This window comes from Aquila chrysaetos, chromosome 11 (assembly GCF_900496995.4).
Source record: "Aquila chrysaetos chrysaetos chromosome 11, bAquChr1.4, whole genome shotgun sequence".
In the NCBI taxonomy this organism is placed as follows: Eukaryota; Metazoa; Chordata; class Aves; order Accipitriformes; family Accipitridae; genus Aquila; species Aquila chrysaetos.
This window is the reverse complement of record NC_044014.1, coordinates 36,540,969-36,555,981: the sequence shown is the minus strand read 5'-3', so window position 1 is coordinate 36,555,981 and position 15,013 is coordinate 36,540,969. Positions and strand designations below refer to the sequence as shown.

Sequence of the window (15,013 nt, the reverse complement as noted above, 5' to 3'; positions counted from 1 at the left end):
CCTCGCTGAACACAACAGCCTTAGCGAAATGCTGTGGAGGATAAACTCTGATGTCATTCATTAGGCTGCGTCATGGTGACACATGGTGGCTGCCACGATGCTGTAAAGGTCCGTGATGGTGATGGTCTGAACTTAACTGCTCCCACCTGCTGACGCCACTCCTGAGTTTCCCTTCCCAAAGGCCTGGAAGTCCCCAAGCCAAGAGGCAGAGACCTTGGCCCCCCTCCATGACTCTCACGGAGGGCATCAGCCCCTCTTGGACACAGCTCTTTTTAGGAGTGCACTGCCCTGTCCTTCACTGATGGCCTCCCAAGTGCCCACATCCTCCAGCGCCTCCCACCAAGGGAAGTCTTGCTTTTCCTCTCCCCCTCTCCACGGTCTCACCTGGCATTTGGGGTGTACCTTACATGCAGGGCACCTCTACAGTGATTTTTGAGGCAAAAAAGTAGTATGAGTGAACAAAGCAGTATAGTGAAACCCATCAGTAACTCCCTAATTTGGGGGGTGCAGGTCTTGCATACGCTGCTGACCTGGTTTGAGGAGATGGATCTTGCAGGGGGACAGCACTGAGAAGGACCACGACTTTCTGGGAAGAGCAGTTCCAGGCAGAGCCTTATGCAGTCGTCCCAGAGGAGTTTGCACAGATCAGTCAGGTGTGTTACCAGTGCTAAAACACAAGTGGCCCTCCTAAAGCAGGAAGCTGTATTGGCCACAGTTCAGCAATGCAGTCCACAGCAATTAATAATAATAATTTCTTGCCATGACAGGGTCATGATTAATACTTCCATTAAGAATGCCTTCCTTTATTGCTTACATAAGGACCTGACACAGGAACAGTAGCTTGCAAAATTTGTTTCACCAGTCGCCCATAAAGCCCACAGATGCAAGTCCTCCCCCTCTCCCACCAATATTTTAAGACACCTCTTTTCAAGTTATTTTTTAGTCTTTCAGTAGCTCCAAAACAGCTGGATGGATTTCTCTTGACACTTATCTCTAAACATTTCCACTTCAGGACCACAGATCTGAATTTCAAGCCAGAATTAGTGTTCCCCAACTCAGCTGTATCCTGAGCCTCAGCCTGCTGGAGGCTGGGAGAACATCCCGGTGGTGGGTGATGACACCCTTGCCCTGATCTCATCTCAGCATCTACTGATGGCCACCATCAGAGACGGGACCCTGGGCTGGGTGGGCTTTGCTTCTGACCCTCTATGGCTAATCCTGGGTTCTCCTCTACCCCTAAAACACCAGTTGTCTGGTAGTAGCGGTGACTTTTTTTAGCAAACCAAATATTGCAGGCACTCACCAGTTTGGCATAACCTCGATGATCCAGAATGAGGTTTTCTGGCTTGAGGTCCCTATAAATGATCCCTTTGGAATGCAAGTAGGCAAAAGCTTCAACCACACATGCCGTGTAAAACCTGGTCGTTGAATCCTCAAATGAACCTCTACGTAAAATAGGAGAGGGAAAGGGGATAAAACGATTAGATCTCTTCCCTTACTGGACTTCACCCTACTGTTAAAATATCTACACAGTTCAGTAGAATCACTGTAATACCTGGAAAGTGGCTGTTGCTAAACTCACCTTTACGTATAGATTTAATTGCATTTCCATTTCTGAAGTTAGCATCTTGGCCTTCAAACCACCTTCATATCAAACATTCGAATCTAAAATATTTTCATTTATTTAATATAAAAATATTTAGTTTTGTTTTATAATTACATCTCATAGTAGTAAAATCTACAAATACCTTCTAACTAAAAGGTGATTTTTTAATTATAATCTTTGACTTTTGGGTGATAAAGCTATTTTGAGCTGTTGGAGATCAAGAACTCCTGTACTAGTGTTCATAACCGAGACAAAAGGCAGGAAAATTACAGTTGCTGGGACTTGAAGTGTTAATTGCAAATTCAGCATAAACCGCACTTTTGGATCCTTGTTTCAGCCTTTTCCGAAGCAAACCATATGCCCCTGCTCGTCGGGAGCTGGTGGTGGGAGCTGGCTGAGCTCAGAAGCATGTCTAAGCTAGGTGGCAGCAGAACCACAATTTAAAGCCGAGAGAATTAAAGGTGAAATTATCAGGCTCTGACAAAGACAATGAAAAATACAACCCGGCACCTGCTAACTTTGCTACGGTTCTCATTTTAATGGTCCGGAGAAGGCATGCTGTTAGGAAAAGGAAGAATTAAAAAAAATTCATTCTAGGTAATTAAAAAAGAATTTAATCTTTGCTTTCTGATCAATCTTTCTGATGCATTTCTTTCACTTTCCAAATTTAATTAAATTATGTTCCAATTATGAGCCCATGACATAGTTACACACAATTAACTGCATCTTTTCCTGTCCGCAGGCGTATTATGTGCAGGTCCCATGTACACCCGTGCAATCCACTTGCCACCTACACACCCACAACCAAAACCAAACGCTACAAGGTCAAACCCTCCTGAGGCAGGAAATACCAGGACATTTGCTTGTGCATTACGGCACAGTATGTAATTACATGCTTTCCTAACTATTTCTTTCCATGGCACTTCTGTGTCCCAATGGTGTTGTGCTGCTTGCAGGGTGTGGATCTGATGCGTGATCCTGTTTCCCACTTTGATGAGCGGCTCTTGTTTAATATGTGATATCTGGACTAAAAGCCACTGTAGAACTATTGATTTCCTCCTGCTCATTGCTATCATACCTGACTGTGTCATAAATATTAAGAAATATTAATAGATATTATTTATCACAGTGCTTCCACAATAGAGGTGGATGTTGCTATTCACAGTTACAGAGGGTGGGCAGCGGAGAAAACACTGTGATGAAAAAAGCAGGTCTTTCTCTCAGATGGGAAATTGTGATTTTTCAGATGACTTTTAAGAATTCTGCATTTTTTACCTTGAAAATGCACTTTCCCATGGATTTAATTTGCAACTGTGACCTCTCACTAATGCCACTGCTGCTTTAGGGTCTTGGTTTGTAAGTCTAGAGTCTAAAACGGCCACGGCAGCAATGCCTACAGGTGCCACACTGGAAGGACCCTACCTCCAGAGTGTGTCTTACAGGAATGCAGTGAGTCTGGCCTTGACATTGCACCTCCTGCAATGTCTGGTCACACACTGCAGGGTCATTCTCTGCCATCATTCGTGGTGCCCAAAGTCTCTGTCACCCTTAAAGCAGTCCCACATTTCTCTGTCGGGTGCCTGAGCCTCCAGCCAGGCTCTCAAACATGAGAAATGGTAGCATGGGCACCGAGGACACAGCTGTAATTTCTGTGGTTGTAAAACGTTGTTGTTCTAGGTAACAAAAAGGTAATTAATTAATTAATTAATTAAATGAAAATTAAAATATGCTGCTGGCTATTTAGGGGTACCCTTTAGAGATCAAGATACAGGGAAAGGGCAGTCAAAGACTTGTTGTAGAAGGAATTTATCACATGACTTCTATTGCTACCATCACTACCTTCTCTATTTTTTCAGAGAGGCCGTGAGAAAGTAGCTCTGGATAAGTCTCCACTTACATAAAGCCTTGTACATGTTGGACGCAACCTACACCAGTCTTTATTCTCAGTTATGACTGGATTCACTTTGTCTCTAGCCAACTGCATAGGAACAAAAATATCTTCTCAGCTTTCTAGGATCTTAAATCAAACATAGCATGGTAAGATCCAGATTTTGCCCATGAAAGATAAAGACCTTTGGGTATCTGGTGGCATATTAGAAAATACTCCACTTTCTAAGATAATATTTTCTCAAAACTCACCTGTCCCTGAGAATTGTCCAGAGCTCTCCACCCAGACAGGCTTCCATCAGCATGTACAGGTACTTGCTGTCTTTGAACGTCCTGTAGAGCCTGTTGTGGGCAAACAAGAAAATCAGAATAAATCCACGACAGAAGCGAAGGCACCAAGTGTTCCCACTTCTCACGGACCACGCACTTCATCCCAGCAAGCAGCACAAGACCAAGGGGAATCTTTCAGAGTTAGTGTTACATTTAAGGAGAATCATTTCAACATCGCTTCTTGGGTGGGAAATATTTCAGCAGAACAAGATGGGCATCTGAGCGGTGAAGCGTATCATGGACCTCAGAAGAAGAGGTCATCACTACTCTGGGTGCTAAATATAAAATCTGCCGTTTCTAATGGCGTAACCTGACACTTGGCTTTCCAGAGGTGCTTGAAAGAGAAGTTTTCCTACCATTTTTTATAACATCCATATTATCTTATTCTTCACACTACAGAGTCTGGCTGCAGATCTGCAGTCTTCCCTCCATTTAATCATCTCAAAAGAGCATCACCCAATTTGTGCTTCATTTCAGACCTTAAACCCACTGATATGGAGAGTTTAAAGACAACCTGCTGATGTGTAGGCATCTAAAACTGCTCTTCCTCTTCCAGTGACTGAATGTGGAGGAAAAACTGCCTAAAGGGATAGATGGCCAGGCTTTATGAACCCATCCTCCTTCTCAAGTGCAATCTAAATTGTGCAGTAAAATCCATGCTCTGTGTTTAATATGACATATTAAACAAATGGAACTATAAAACTATGGAAATAAAAAAAGGGAATTCAGTATTAGCTGTTTAATTTAATTTTAATGCTGAACTACTTTTGTACTTCTTGTTACATGTGTGGGTATATATCGGTTCAGGTTGCCTGCAGGAATGAGCCTGCTCTATGTGGATACTGAAAAGGTTTCTTTGCAGCTGGACTGTTCAGAAATTAAAATCCGAGCTCCACAGCAAAAGGGGATGCTGAGGGATATTCTGTTATGGTGTAATTGCTGCATTCATGGGAGTTTCCAAGAGTTAAAAACTAAAGGGCTGATACTACATGATATAAATTAAAACAGGTGGTTTTGCAGATTGTAGCTCTTCCCAGCTAGTGATAAATCCAGTTATTAGTATCTTTTATGGCGCTGTGTGATGGACCAGGGGGAAAACACAGCAGGACTTGGTTCCTATCGAAGGCATTCAGTTAAATATTAACTTAAGGTACGTGGCAAAACAACCCGGCAGCTACAGCTTGGCTCCGATACGCTTTCACATCACGATGCTAGACAACATTTGTCTCCTGTCTGTGTTTGCATAGCATCCAGCACACAGCTTAGCAGCAGTTACCCGCTCTACTTTTGGCATGTTTAACAGAAAAAATTCCCAGCAGGCACAGCTGTGATGTAGGCAGGAGTTTGGGTACTGAATATGCTCTGTGCTTATCTACCTGGAAATATTCTGTAGCTAAAAGGTACCCTTTGCAGCCACAACAAAATTAAAAGGAAAAAAACCGAACCAGTGTTTCAGATCTTTCCTTACTCTAGTATTACCTATGTTGACATTTAAAATCTCAGTTACAATGTGCTTCTCAGAAAAAGTTGGAACAAACTTACTGACCGTTTCACATGGTTAAAATTTATGGGTTTAACAAAAAAAATCCTATTTCTTGCCAGTTGGACTAAACATAATTTATCTTAATAAACATTTCATCTACCTTAAGGTTTACAGAAAACCTACATATTCAAGAATCCAAAATATGCATAACTAAATATTTTTAATTGCTCAGTAGTTTAAATGCTACTGAAATAAGGCATTACTTTGTCTAGCTAAGGTAGCACTGCTGAAAAATGGCTTTCCAGAAAACTTTATGGGCATTAAATCTGGACTAAAACGTGCAGGAAAAAAAAAAAATCAGATATTATTTATCAACTGTAATGGAAGCAAAAGCTTATAAATTATCAAACTGCACTATTTCAGTCGATCAAGCCATCATAAGTTTGAAATGTCACAATATATGAATTGATTTTTTATTAATTTTCTTATTCATCTAAATATTTGCAAATCCAGTGCAGACATCCACTGCTCAACACCTGTTTGGCCCTTTACCAAACCCAGAGCATTTTGTTCTGTGAGATTCTTAGCTTATCTAAGAGTAAATTTTATTTAGTCGTACTTGGACACTTCTGCTTCTTTTGCCTGGTTTAATGCATTTTAATAATCAAACCAAACTATTCTTCAAAGATTTTTAACAAAGAGTTTCATGATGAATTAAGAAAATAATTGAGTTCTTTGGGAATTTTGGCTTTCCTGTTCTGATATCCCGGAGGTTGTGTCCTTTGCTCCAAGATCATTTTAAACCCACCTTTCACCCAACACCTCAAAACACAATTAATCTACCGAAGTGATAAGATTTCTACCTGTAGCAGCCAGAAAAATATTATCCCAGCTGGCCCAAGAAAGGGTATAAACAGGTTATGAATAATTTTAGGATAGTAACTATAAGACAACTTCAAATCCCCATGGACGTGCAAAAGGAGAAGTGAGGGGGGAAAGCAGACACAGAGTTTGATAAACCAGGCATTTTCTAGCTGCAGCATATGTAATAGCAAAAGGTTGGACTTTATGACTTAGAAAGACCCTTCTGAGTGCAGGATTTCCATGGGGTATTAAAAACAGTTAATGGAGGCTTGTTACTATAAAGGATGGGATTTATTGCATGATATGGAAGGAAAAGACCTATGGCTAACGCACGCTTTTTTCACTTGCTGTCTGAAAGAATAAAAAGTGGGAATGAAGAAGCATTTATTTTATTAGCTATGAATATCAGTGGCTCCATTAAGAAATGTTTGCAGGCTCAAGCTTTTTATTTAGGAGAGAGTATTTCTGGAAATGGTGTCAAAATGTCCCTCCGCTTGGCTGGCCCCACACTTCACCTCCCTTTACATCCCCATCCTGAGACAGCTCAGGCTTCAGAAAATAAATCTATAGGCTGAAATAGCCCACAAGGTATATTTGGCTCTAGCCTAGGTAACAGGGGCGTGTTTGTGAATCAAATATTACAGCGTGAAGGAAACTGCAGCTGGGTAGGGTGTCAGGCTGCAGTTGTCACCCATGAATCAGAGGCGAAGCTGCGGGCTCTGGGGGAATCCCAGGGATCAGCCTGGGAAGGAAACACCCCCTCAGCAACTGACGGGTGGCCGACCCGGCCAGGCGCTTGCCTTTGCATTTATCACAGGGGTTTGGTTTCACCCCTGGGTTAGTATGTCTCTCCAGAGCAATTTTTGGGAGCGGGGTTGATCTCCTCTGGCAAAAGTCAAGTGCTTCAGGCATCTCTTTGAGGGTGGGATGAAGCACCCTTCGCTTAGATGAGAGGCTGCCCTTTTAAATACCTCCAGCTTGGTGAAGGTATTTTGCCATTTTTGACACTGCCCTGCCAGAGGTCCTCACCACCCACCACTCTTATCCTGACTTAAACCATATGAAGAACCATTTCTGTTTCGTGCTGACAGATACTCACAGTCCTTGAAGAGTCAGAGAACTTTGCCATTAGGGCTAAAACAGGCAAAAATGCCTGGCACCTGATTTTATTCACTGAATAATTGCATCTGCTTAGGTTTTGGGGAGAAGTATGGTTTTAGCACATTTGCCCATGATGAGTCAAGGGACACTGAACTGGATTTATCTAATACACCCTAAAAAGAAGCGCTGGATACAACTTTTTATTCACATGGCAGCACATGATCTCAAAAGATTAAACCCTGCCTTCCAGCTTCCCTTTGTGGGAAGGAAAATTCAGAAATTCAGAAAAAAGAGGAATATCAACCTTGAGCAGGGGCGATGCTGACTCACGCTGTGCACGTCTACACGGAGCATCGTCTGCCGGCATCGGCAAGCTCTGCTCAGGCTGCGGGCTGGAGGTGCGTTTGCTTCAGGAGCCACAAAGCCATGTGAGCACACCACAGGGTCAACACAAACCAGTTAAGACATGAGTTTAGTTTAGGCTTGGGCAGATGCCCCCCACGGGCAGAGCAATCTCACATTGGCCTGGAGAAGACCTTATTTCATGCACCGTGTCTGCAGTCCCTTGCAGGGAAGCTATGGCTCAAGGGTTTTCCTAGCAATGGATGGATTATTCCTGTCTGGTTTCATGAAATGCCGAGATCGGCTGTCCTTCACTCTCCCACGGCAGCGCGTAAGGCAGAGGGACGGTACCTCACGATGAAGTCCGAGTGTGCGCTCTGCATGATCTGCTTCTCTGAGCGGATGTGCTCCTGCTGCCTCGTGTCCACGATGTGACGTTTCTTCAGTATTTTCATGGCAAACGTTTTCGTTTCTTCGCTTTTCAACTGGACCTGGGGTAAAGCAGGCAAACGCACCAGTTAGAAGCAGGGCGCGTCCCCCCACCAAGCTGTGACAGTCCAACTGCATGGGGACCCAGTGATCCCACCACCCTACCTTGAAATACTTTCTCTCACCTCTTCAGTCATCAGTTTCACTTCGTTATGAACCAGATTTCTAAATACTTGGCCTATCGCTAAATTGAAAAGCCATTTCTAAAACTCCATGTGTTTTAGGGAAAACTCAGCCGTCAGCGTTAGTTGCAGGTCAGAAGGCATTGCTAGCTAACGTACGACTTTCACAAAGCCTTTTTCTATAGCCAGTAACAAATGCATCGGCTCTGGCAGGGAAATGCAGTCCTTGGATGTTTGTAGAGGATGAGCAGAGCTGGCTTTTCAACAGCACTGCTTGGTCACGTCTTTACTTTTAACCTTAAGCCTCAGCAACCTATTTTTAGCCTGATTTCCCAAGATGAGGTTGAAGGGAGTTGTTTGCTTGCTCGCCGGCGTAACCCTGGTAACTTCTGAACCCTGAGCCATCCCCAGCCTGCTCTGAGGGACCGGTACCCATCCCAAAGACAGCTGAAAGGCAGCCATCCTTTCCATCTTGGCCATCCCCTCTTAGTCACCACCAAATGAGCAAGGAACCTCATCATTGACCTACCAGGCCTCTTAGTTTGCTAAATTCCCCCAGCACCTGCTCACAATAATATTGCCAGTTAAATGCTTTTCCCCCTTTATAGTAAGAGGTGCCATTTGGCGACTTCTATTTTGGTTTTCTTGCAGGAATTTGGCTTCAGCCAGCAGACAAGCGGTTTGTCTGTCGTCAAGCCCCATCAGAAATCCAGCTTGCCTTTTAGGTTAGGAGACAACATTCATGCAATCACAATTTGTTTAATGTAACATCTACTTTTCTGTTTTCTTGTTAACAGAAATGTGGGCTGATATGAGACATGGCACCTTCCACACTTTTCCCCAGCTGCATACCATAACCTCCAACAGCTTCCTCTGCATCTGCTTTGTTCATGTAATGGTTCAGGTCACAGGGAAAATGCAAGGAGGGATGGTAACCTCAGCATCCCGACTTTGTCAGAAATCAAACCGGTACTCTGATGTCCACAAAGCCACATACAGCTTAAGAAAATCAAACTCAAAAGGCTGATTCTCAGCTGTCAAAGAGATTTCCAACACTACAAGTGATTCAGAAATAAACCCTAATAAATGAGAGTCTGCCCATCTACAGCCAAAGTTTTCATCATTAAGTTCTTCAGTATCTATCTATGTATGCATATATTTCTCTACCTGTTTTAAAACCATTTGGGGTTTCAGTCCCCAGATTTGTGGCTTCTTATTTTCCCCGCAGCCTCAAGCATTTCCAAGCCCACATGAAACTTTTCTTTTTCCAAAGGCACTATGCTGCATTTCACACTGAGACTCATAATTATTATCTTTGCATGAAGCCTGTGTTTGCCATTTAATCTTCAGGGAGACAGGGTACAAAGACCTAAACAATCCACATAAAATAAAGAAAAACATTTTTCCTCATCTATGCAGTAGAGCTGCCCAGTTATTTATTGAACTGGTGCTACATGGCATTGCCTTCGCTATGTGGTTTGACCACAGCTCAAAGCAGAAAGAAATTCTGCATTTATGGCAGACTGAAAGTGATAAAAACATTTTTGGTTCAGGGTTAGGGTTTGGGGTTTTTTTGATTTTTTTTTTTTTTTGTTTCATTTTGAATAAATGGCATATGGACCTTAGTTCAACTGTTTGAACTAAATTATTTGGTATTATCCCATCTAAATCAAACCAGGCTGTTTCAGGGGAGCAGGGAGAGGACTGAGGTGGCACACATGGAATGAAGACATGGTGAAAGTTAGGGTAAAATCTGGCCTAGGCAGAATTCACCAACACTTGCAAGAAAAAATTAAGGTTTGGTATGACTAAGCATATGCTTCTGGAGAACTTATCCCTCTTGCTTTTGGTGGTAATCCAGATTGCTTGGTTTCCCATCAGACCTGTCTATCTGGTGATAGACAAGCACAATCACCTGCCACACAAATTATTTCAAACAAAAGTCTGTGCAAATCCCTATTAGATATTACAGATCAGATTTGTTTTCTTTCAGCTTTTATTTTTTAAGGTTAGCCTGTCCACAGACAAATAATAAATGAACAGTAGAACTGAGAAAGTAGCTCCAGTAGCAAATCTGAACACTCCTCAGTCAATTTGGACAGGAAACATTAAGAAAAAAAAGGGTATTTAGCACTCTAAACTTACTTGAAACATAAATTCCTATTTTCCTAATGTTAATCTGTACTAGACATCAGTGTTAAAAATAAATGCAACCACCTGGTGAAGGCTCAGATGAATAAATTCCAATATTTTATAATAAAGGGTACTATGAATAAATACCAGTATGTGCCCTTCTGGTATTATAATTTTAATACCATGGATTCTGACTACCTAATTTTTGTGTCTTTCATTAAAAAGGCTATTCCTTTTATTAATTACTGTTTTTTCAGGGATGCCTGGGCACATGATGGAGAGTCTGGGGAAGTAACCTGTTTTCCTGTATGCACCTGCACATCTTCAAAATAAGTACAGGAAAGGAAATTACTATAAGGAAGCAGAAGGCTGTGGTTTTATTTGGTGTTTGATGATGTTATCGCTGCCACAGATGTTTAAATATAGAACAATCAGGTGGTTACAATTAGCTAATGCAAGACTTTGACCTAATGCCACAAGAGAATTTAGATCCATTCCCACTCCCGTCATGCTTCATAACACAGAGTGTTTGAGAGGGAGGGGGGATTAATTTGCATTAAACGTGCTGATGCACCAAAACAAGCTGCCAAGGTACAAAATCTAAGGCTTACATTTTGGATCACCTGGTTGTCCACCTGGAAAATGAACCCTGCAAACTTCTCCTCCTTCTTCAACATGCCTAGAGCCCTCCTCTTGCTTTGGTATTCCTGCCAAATGTGGTAATTGTGAGGACTATTTTTATGATGCAAAGCCGGGCAACTCCAGGATGTTTCTATTATTCTTACAAACAGTAATTTTCAATATTAAGCCCATGACCATTAATAGAAAAAAACACCCCATGTCTAATCCCAATCTCATTTCAAAAGTAGAAAAAAAATATCTAGGAGTCATCTGGACTTTTTATTTAAAAAAAAAAAGAAAGAAAGAAAGATAGAAAGATTAACATTGAGCAGATGAGAATGGGCTGCTAAGAACACCCTGCCCTCCAACTGTAATGAGAAAAATAGCACAGGGAGCCACAGAAGCCATAAGGATTTTGACTCTCGGCTCAGAAGGTGGGGGGTACACTCAGCCTCCCAAAGAAACACACACAAAAATCTCCCAAATGCTTCAGAAAAGGGAAAAGCGTGCAGTTTTCCATGGAAGGCAGTTTGCAAAGAATCCACCCTTGCCACACAGCTCACGAGATCAGCTTTCACTCACTTGGATGCAATTTCTTGTATTTCAAAGGTCCCGGGACCATTGATTTGGTGGAGACCTGCCAGAGCCTTGGGTTTCAATCACTCTTCTCCAAAAGCAGCCAAGCCACTAAGAGGATCAACACAGAGTAACCACCAGCCTCCATCTCTCTCTCAACCTTTTTTCCTGTAAGTTAAAAGGATTTCTGGTCCCTTCCCTCCTCCTTTTTTCAATTCTCTCCTTGCATTGACCTTACCCAGTTATTGCCCTTTCATCAGCACAAAAGTCTCAAAAATTATCTCTCTCTTGGAGATTCAGTGCACTGATTCTAAGAGCAAACATCAAGGCCACTGTAAATGTCCACATTCAACAATAATATTAAAGTCGCTTATCTGCTGAAAGGCCCAGTGGCAGGGAAAAATTAGAAATAAAATTTATGGCACTGAGTATACTCCTTCCCTTTCTCTCCACCTTCATACACACGTTTCAGCTTTCCATTTTATGTCCCTCTCATCACTGAGCTCTGGCACATGGTCTATGGCTGCAATTCTGCAGCCATACGTTCCTTTCCAGTGCAATAATCCCCAAAATAGTGAACCCCAGTAACGCTGCAGTTACTACTGATGCTCTCCTGGTCAGAATCCCTCCCTGTGAATCTGCTTGAGCTTTTGCCTTCTCTGTTACAAATGAAACTCTGGAGGAGGATATAAGCCCTTTCAGTTGCAGAACAGGAATACATTTTCTCTCCAAAACACAAGAAAATGCAATAGGAAGCATCGTTAAATAAAGTCCAAACACCACCTTAAAGAGGTGACGTACAAAGTCAGAGAGAGAACAGGTAAAATTAATTAGATTAGGTTGTTCTGCAGGATTCTGATCCAGGAAATAACTGCATCTCAGTGACAAAAATAACAGCAGAAATGTTGTTTATAACTAAACGAGCCAACTGTAGAAGCAAAATAGAATAAGAAATAGTTGGTTTTATTTTGCATATATAGGTATTTGCACAAAGATATAAAATACTTATAAAATATATATTGCATATATGTTTATATGCATACCTAATATAAATATAAAATATATATATATATTTTGCAAAATATTCTGGTCCAAGCACTGCGGTGATAGGGTATCACACTCACATTTGTAGTATCACGCTCACGTTTGAAACTGTGGCTGCATCTTCAACTGCCAGGTATTACCTGGACAGGGCTACATGGGAAGAGTCATACTCCTCCATCTTTTAGCCTCTTCCTACTGCATGAGCTCACAGTGGTTGTCAACCTCCTGAAGAGGCAGCTATTCCTGTCTCCCATGTGTGACACCCATCCGGACCTCTGAAGCAAGGAAGCCCCACAACATCGGGGTGGACACGAGTTGAAGCAAGCGGCTTTCCTCTGTGCCAGCCCCACGGCCGCCCTCTCCCTGTGTGCCTTGTGGTTGTGTGGGAAGCATCATCCAGCCGGTGTCATGGCCTTTGGCTGTGCTTTAGTGTGGTGCCCCGTTCCCATGTCACCAGGTGGGTTTTTGGCAGCCTGAGTCACCATGACAAAGCTACCCCTGAGCGAACCCAAACAGATGGGTCACTATCTGAAAATACATTCAAGGAGGAGTTCCCTTGAAGAGGACATGAGGCTGCAGCAGGGAAACAGGCTTCATTTTCCTGCTAATAAGTTGAATTCACAGGACTACCTTTAACTTTTCAGCATTGAGAAAATAATGCTGCTTCAAGAAAGAAACTTTAAAAAGCCCATTAGGAAGGGGGTGAAGATGTCTTGGTAGCAAGTTGAGCAGAAGAGGAATGCTACAAGACAGGGACAAGATGCAAACACAGGGGAGAAGAGGAAGAGAAAAGAGGAGAAGGAGAGATGGAGAGGAGACGAAAGAGAAGGACAAGAGAAAGAGAAGAGATCCAACCTCTCTTGCTTTTCCAAGTCCTTGTTTCGTTAGACTTCAGCTGGCTTCTCCTTTTACTTATATGAAAATGCTGGAACCGCTCCAAAGGTGTTGTTTTGCTTTATGGTGTATAAACTTCTGCAACTTCCAAAACACACAGTGCACTCGAGGCCTGAGGTGTTTTTTTTAACAGGGCTATAATTCACAAATAAATATGGTTTTACACCTTAGCGCTTTTTCAGACTTTCTGGGAAAATGGATATTGATGAGACAGAATCCAGACCTTGATGGAAAAAAGAGTAAATGGGTGTATCTGTATGTTTCTTACCCTTCCTCTTTCTCTGCCTTTATTTACTATAAATCATTTATGTGTATTATATACAGTCTGCAATGTGAGCAATTTCTGTGTAACTGCAGTGAGAGCTGAACTGATACAATGCAAGCTGACCTTGAATAACTGTAAATGTTAATAAATATTTACCAGAATGTAGGACAATCCCCTGAAGAAGGATTTATTTTCAGTGAAGACTAGTGAGGTGCCTGAACCTTGCCACACCTAGCCTGAGGATATGCTATTTTAACTGCACCTATCTCACTCATGCCTGGTCATCTTCTATTCCTGCATGATCTTCTTCTAGGAGAAAACAGCAAAGAACTTCTGATTTTCTGAATTCCCATTTACCCCATATGTGCCTGTGGGTTATATCTCTTGCATGGCTGTGGGTTTTCCAAGAAGCCCTACAATTACGTTTTTTTCTTCAAGGAGCTGCTACAGATAGTATTTGCCACTATGGTACCCTATGCAGACCCCTGAAGCCACAAAAGAGTGACAGACCCAAGGGCATGAAAGCAGAGCCGAACACATACTTATATTTATAGTTTATCCTTCCTTCATTTTGGCAGCTACATAGAGGTTACAACTGGAATGGTGTTTGCCACTCAAAAATGTCCAGATTTCTTCTCACTGATATAATGGAGGTATTTGAACGTGAACTTTCACAGCATCTGGACACCGCGCTCACAAAAACCTTGCTCAGGAGCCTTTTCTGTTGATCTTCAAGGGAACTGGCCAGGCTCCCAGGTAAATGGGTACACACAGGGAGCAGAGTTTGTGCAAGTAAAAAATATTTCATTTACTCTGGACGTGTGGCTTTTTCCTAAACATATGGTAACGGTGAGCTTTTAGGAGCTGGACAGAAGCTTTTCTTGAACTCTTGTGTCCATGACTCACAGACAAGTTTCTTGTTGCTCGTATCTCCCATTGAACTACCTGTGTGGGCACAGCAACACCTATATAATGACAAGGATGCTTTTCCAAAGGGCTTTTTGCTAGCTGTGCATTTTGCTATATTATTCGGATATAAAGGAGCCAGAAATCTGTGCTATCATGAAACATGAATATCTTCATATCACATTAAATACTAACCAGCTCAACCGCAGCATTTGGGAACTGAAGTGCAAATGCTTTTGCTTGCTGAGTATGTCCAAGGTCCTTTATTTTCCACCGTTTCCCAGCTAGATGCATTCAAACCAACAAAAATAGCAGCAGCTGTTGCTTAGCGCAGCACTTGCAAGCTGAGC

At 42.2% G+C, this 15,013-nt stretch overlaps 1 protein-coding gene across 9 annotated transcripts in view; it reads right to left on the bottom strand.

Moving 5' to 3' along the window:
- Positions 1-15,013, bottom strand: part of PRKG1 (protein kinase cGMP-dependent 1) — a 532,766-nt gene that overhangs the window by 12,073 nt on the left and 505,680 nt on the right. For 7 of the 9 annotated variants that reach the window (XM_030030117.1, XM_030030116.2, XM_041127346.1 and 4 more), the window contains 3 exons: positions 7,965-8,104; positions 3,746-3,835; positions 1,304-1,445 (listed from right to left, as the gene is read on the bottom strand). In XM_030030117.1, the coding sequence (XP_029885977.1) occupies positions 1,304-1,445; positions 3,746-3,835; positions 7,965-8,104 (372 nt within the window). Of the gene's footprint in view, positions 1-1,303; positions 1,446-3,745; positions 3,836-7,964; positions 8,105-8,207; positions 8,435-15,013 lie in introns of those variants that run through there. The other 2 variants (XM_041127351.1, XM_041127345.1) reach the window with 2 other exon arrangements.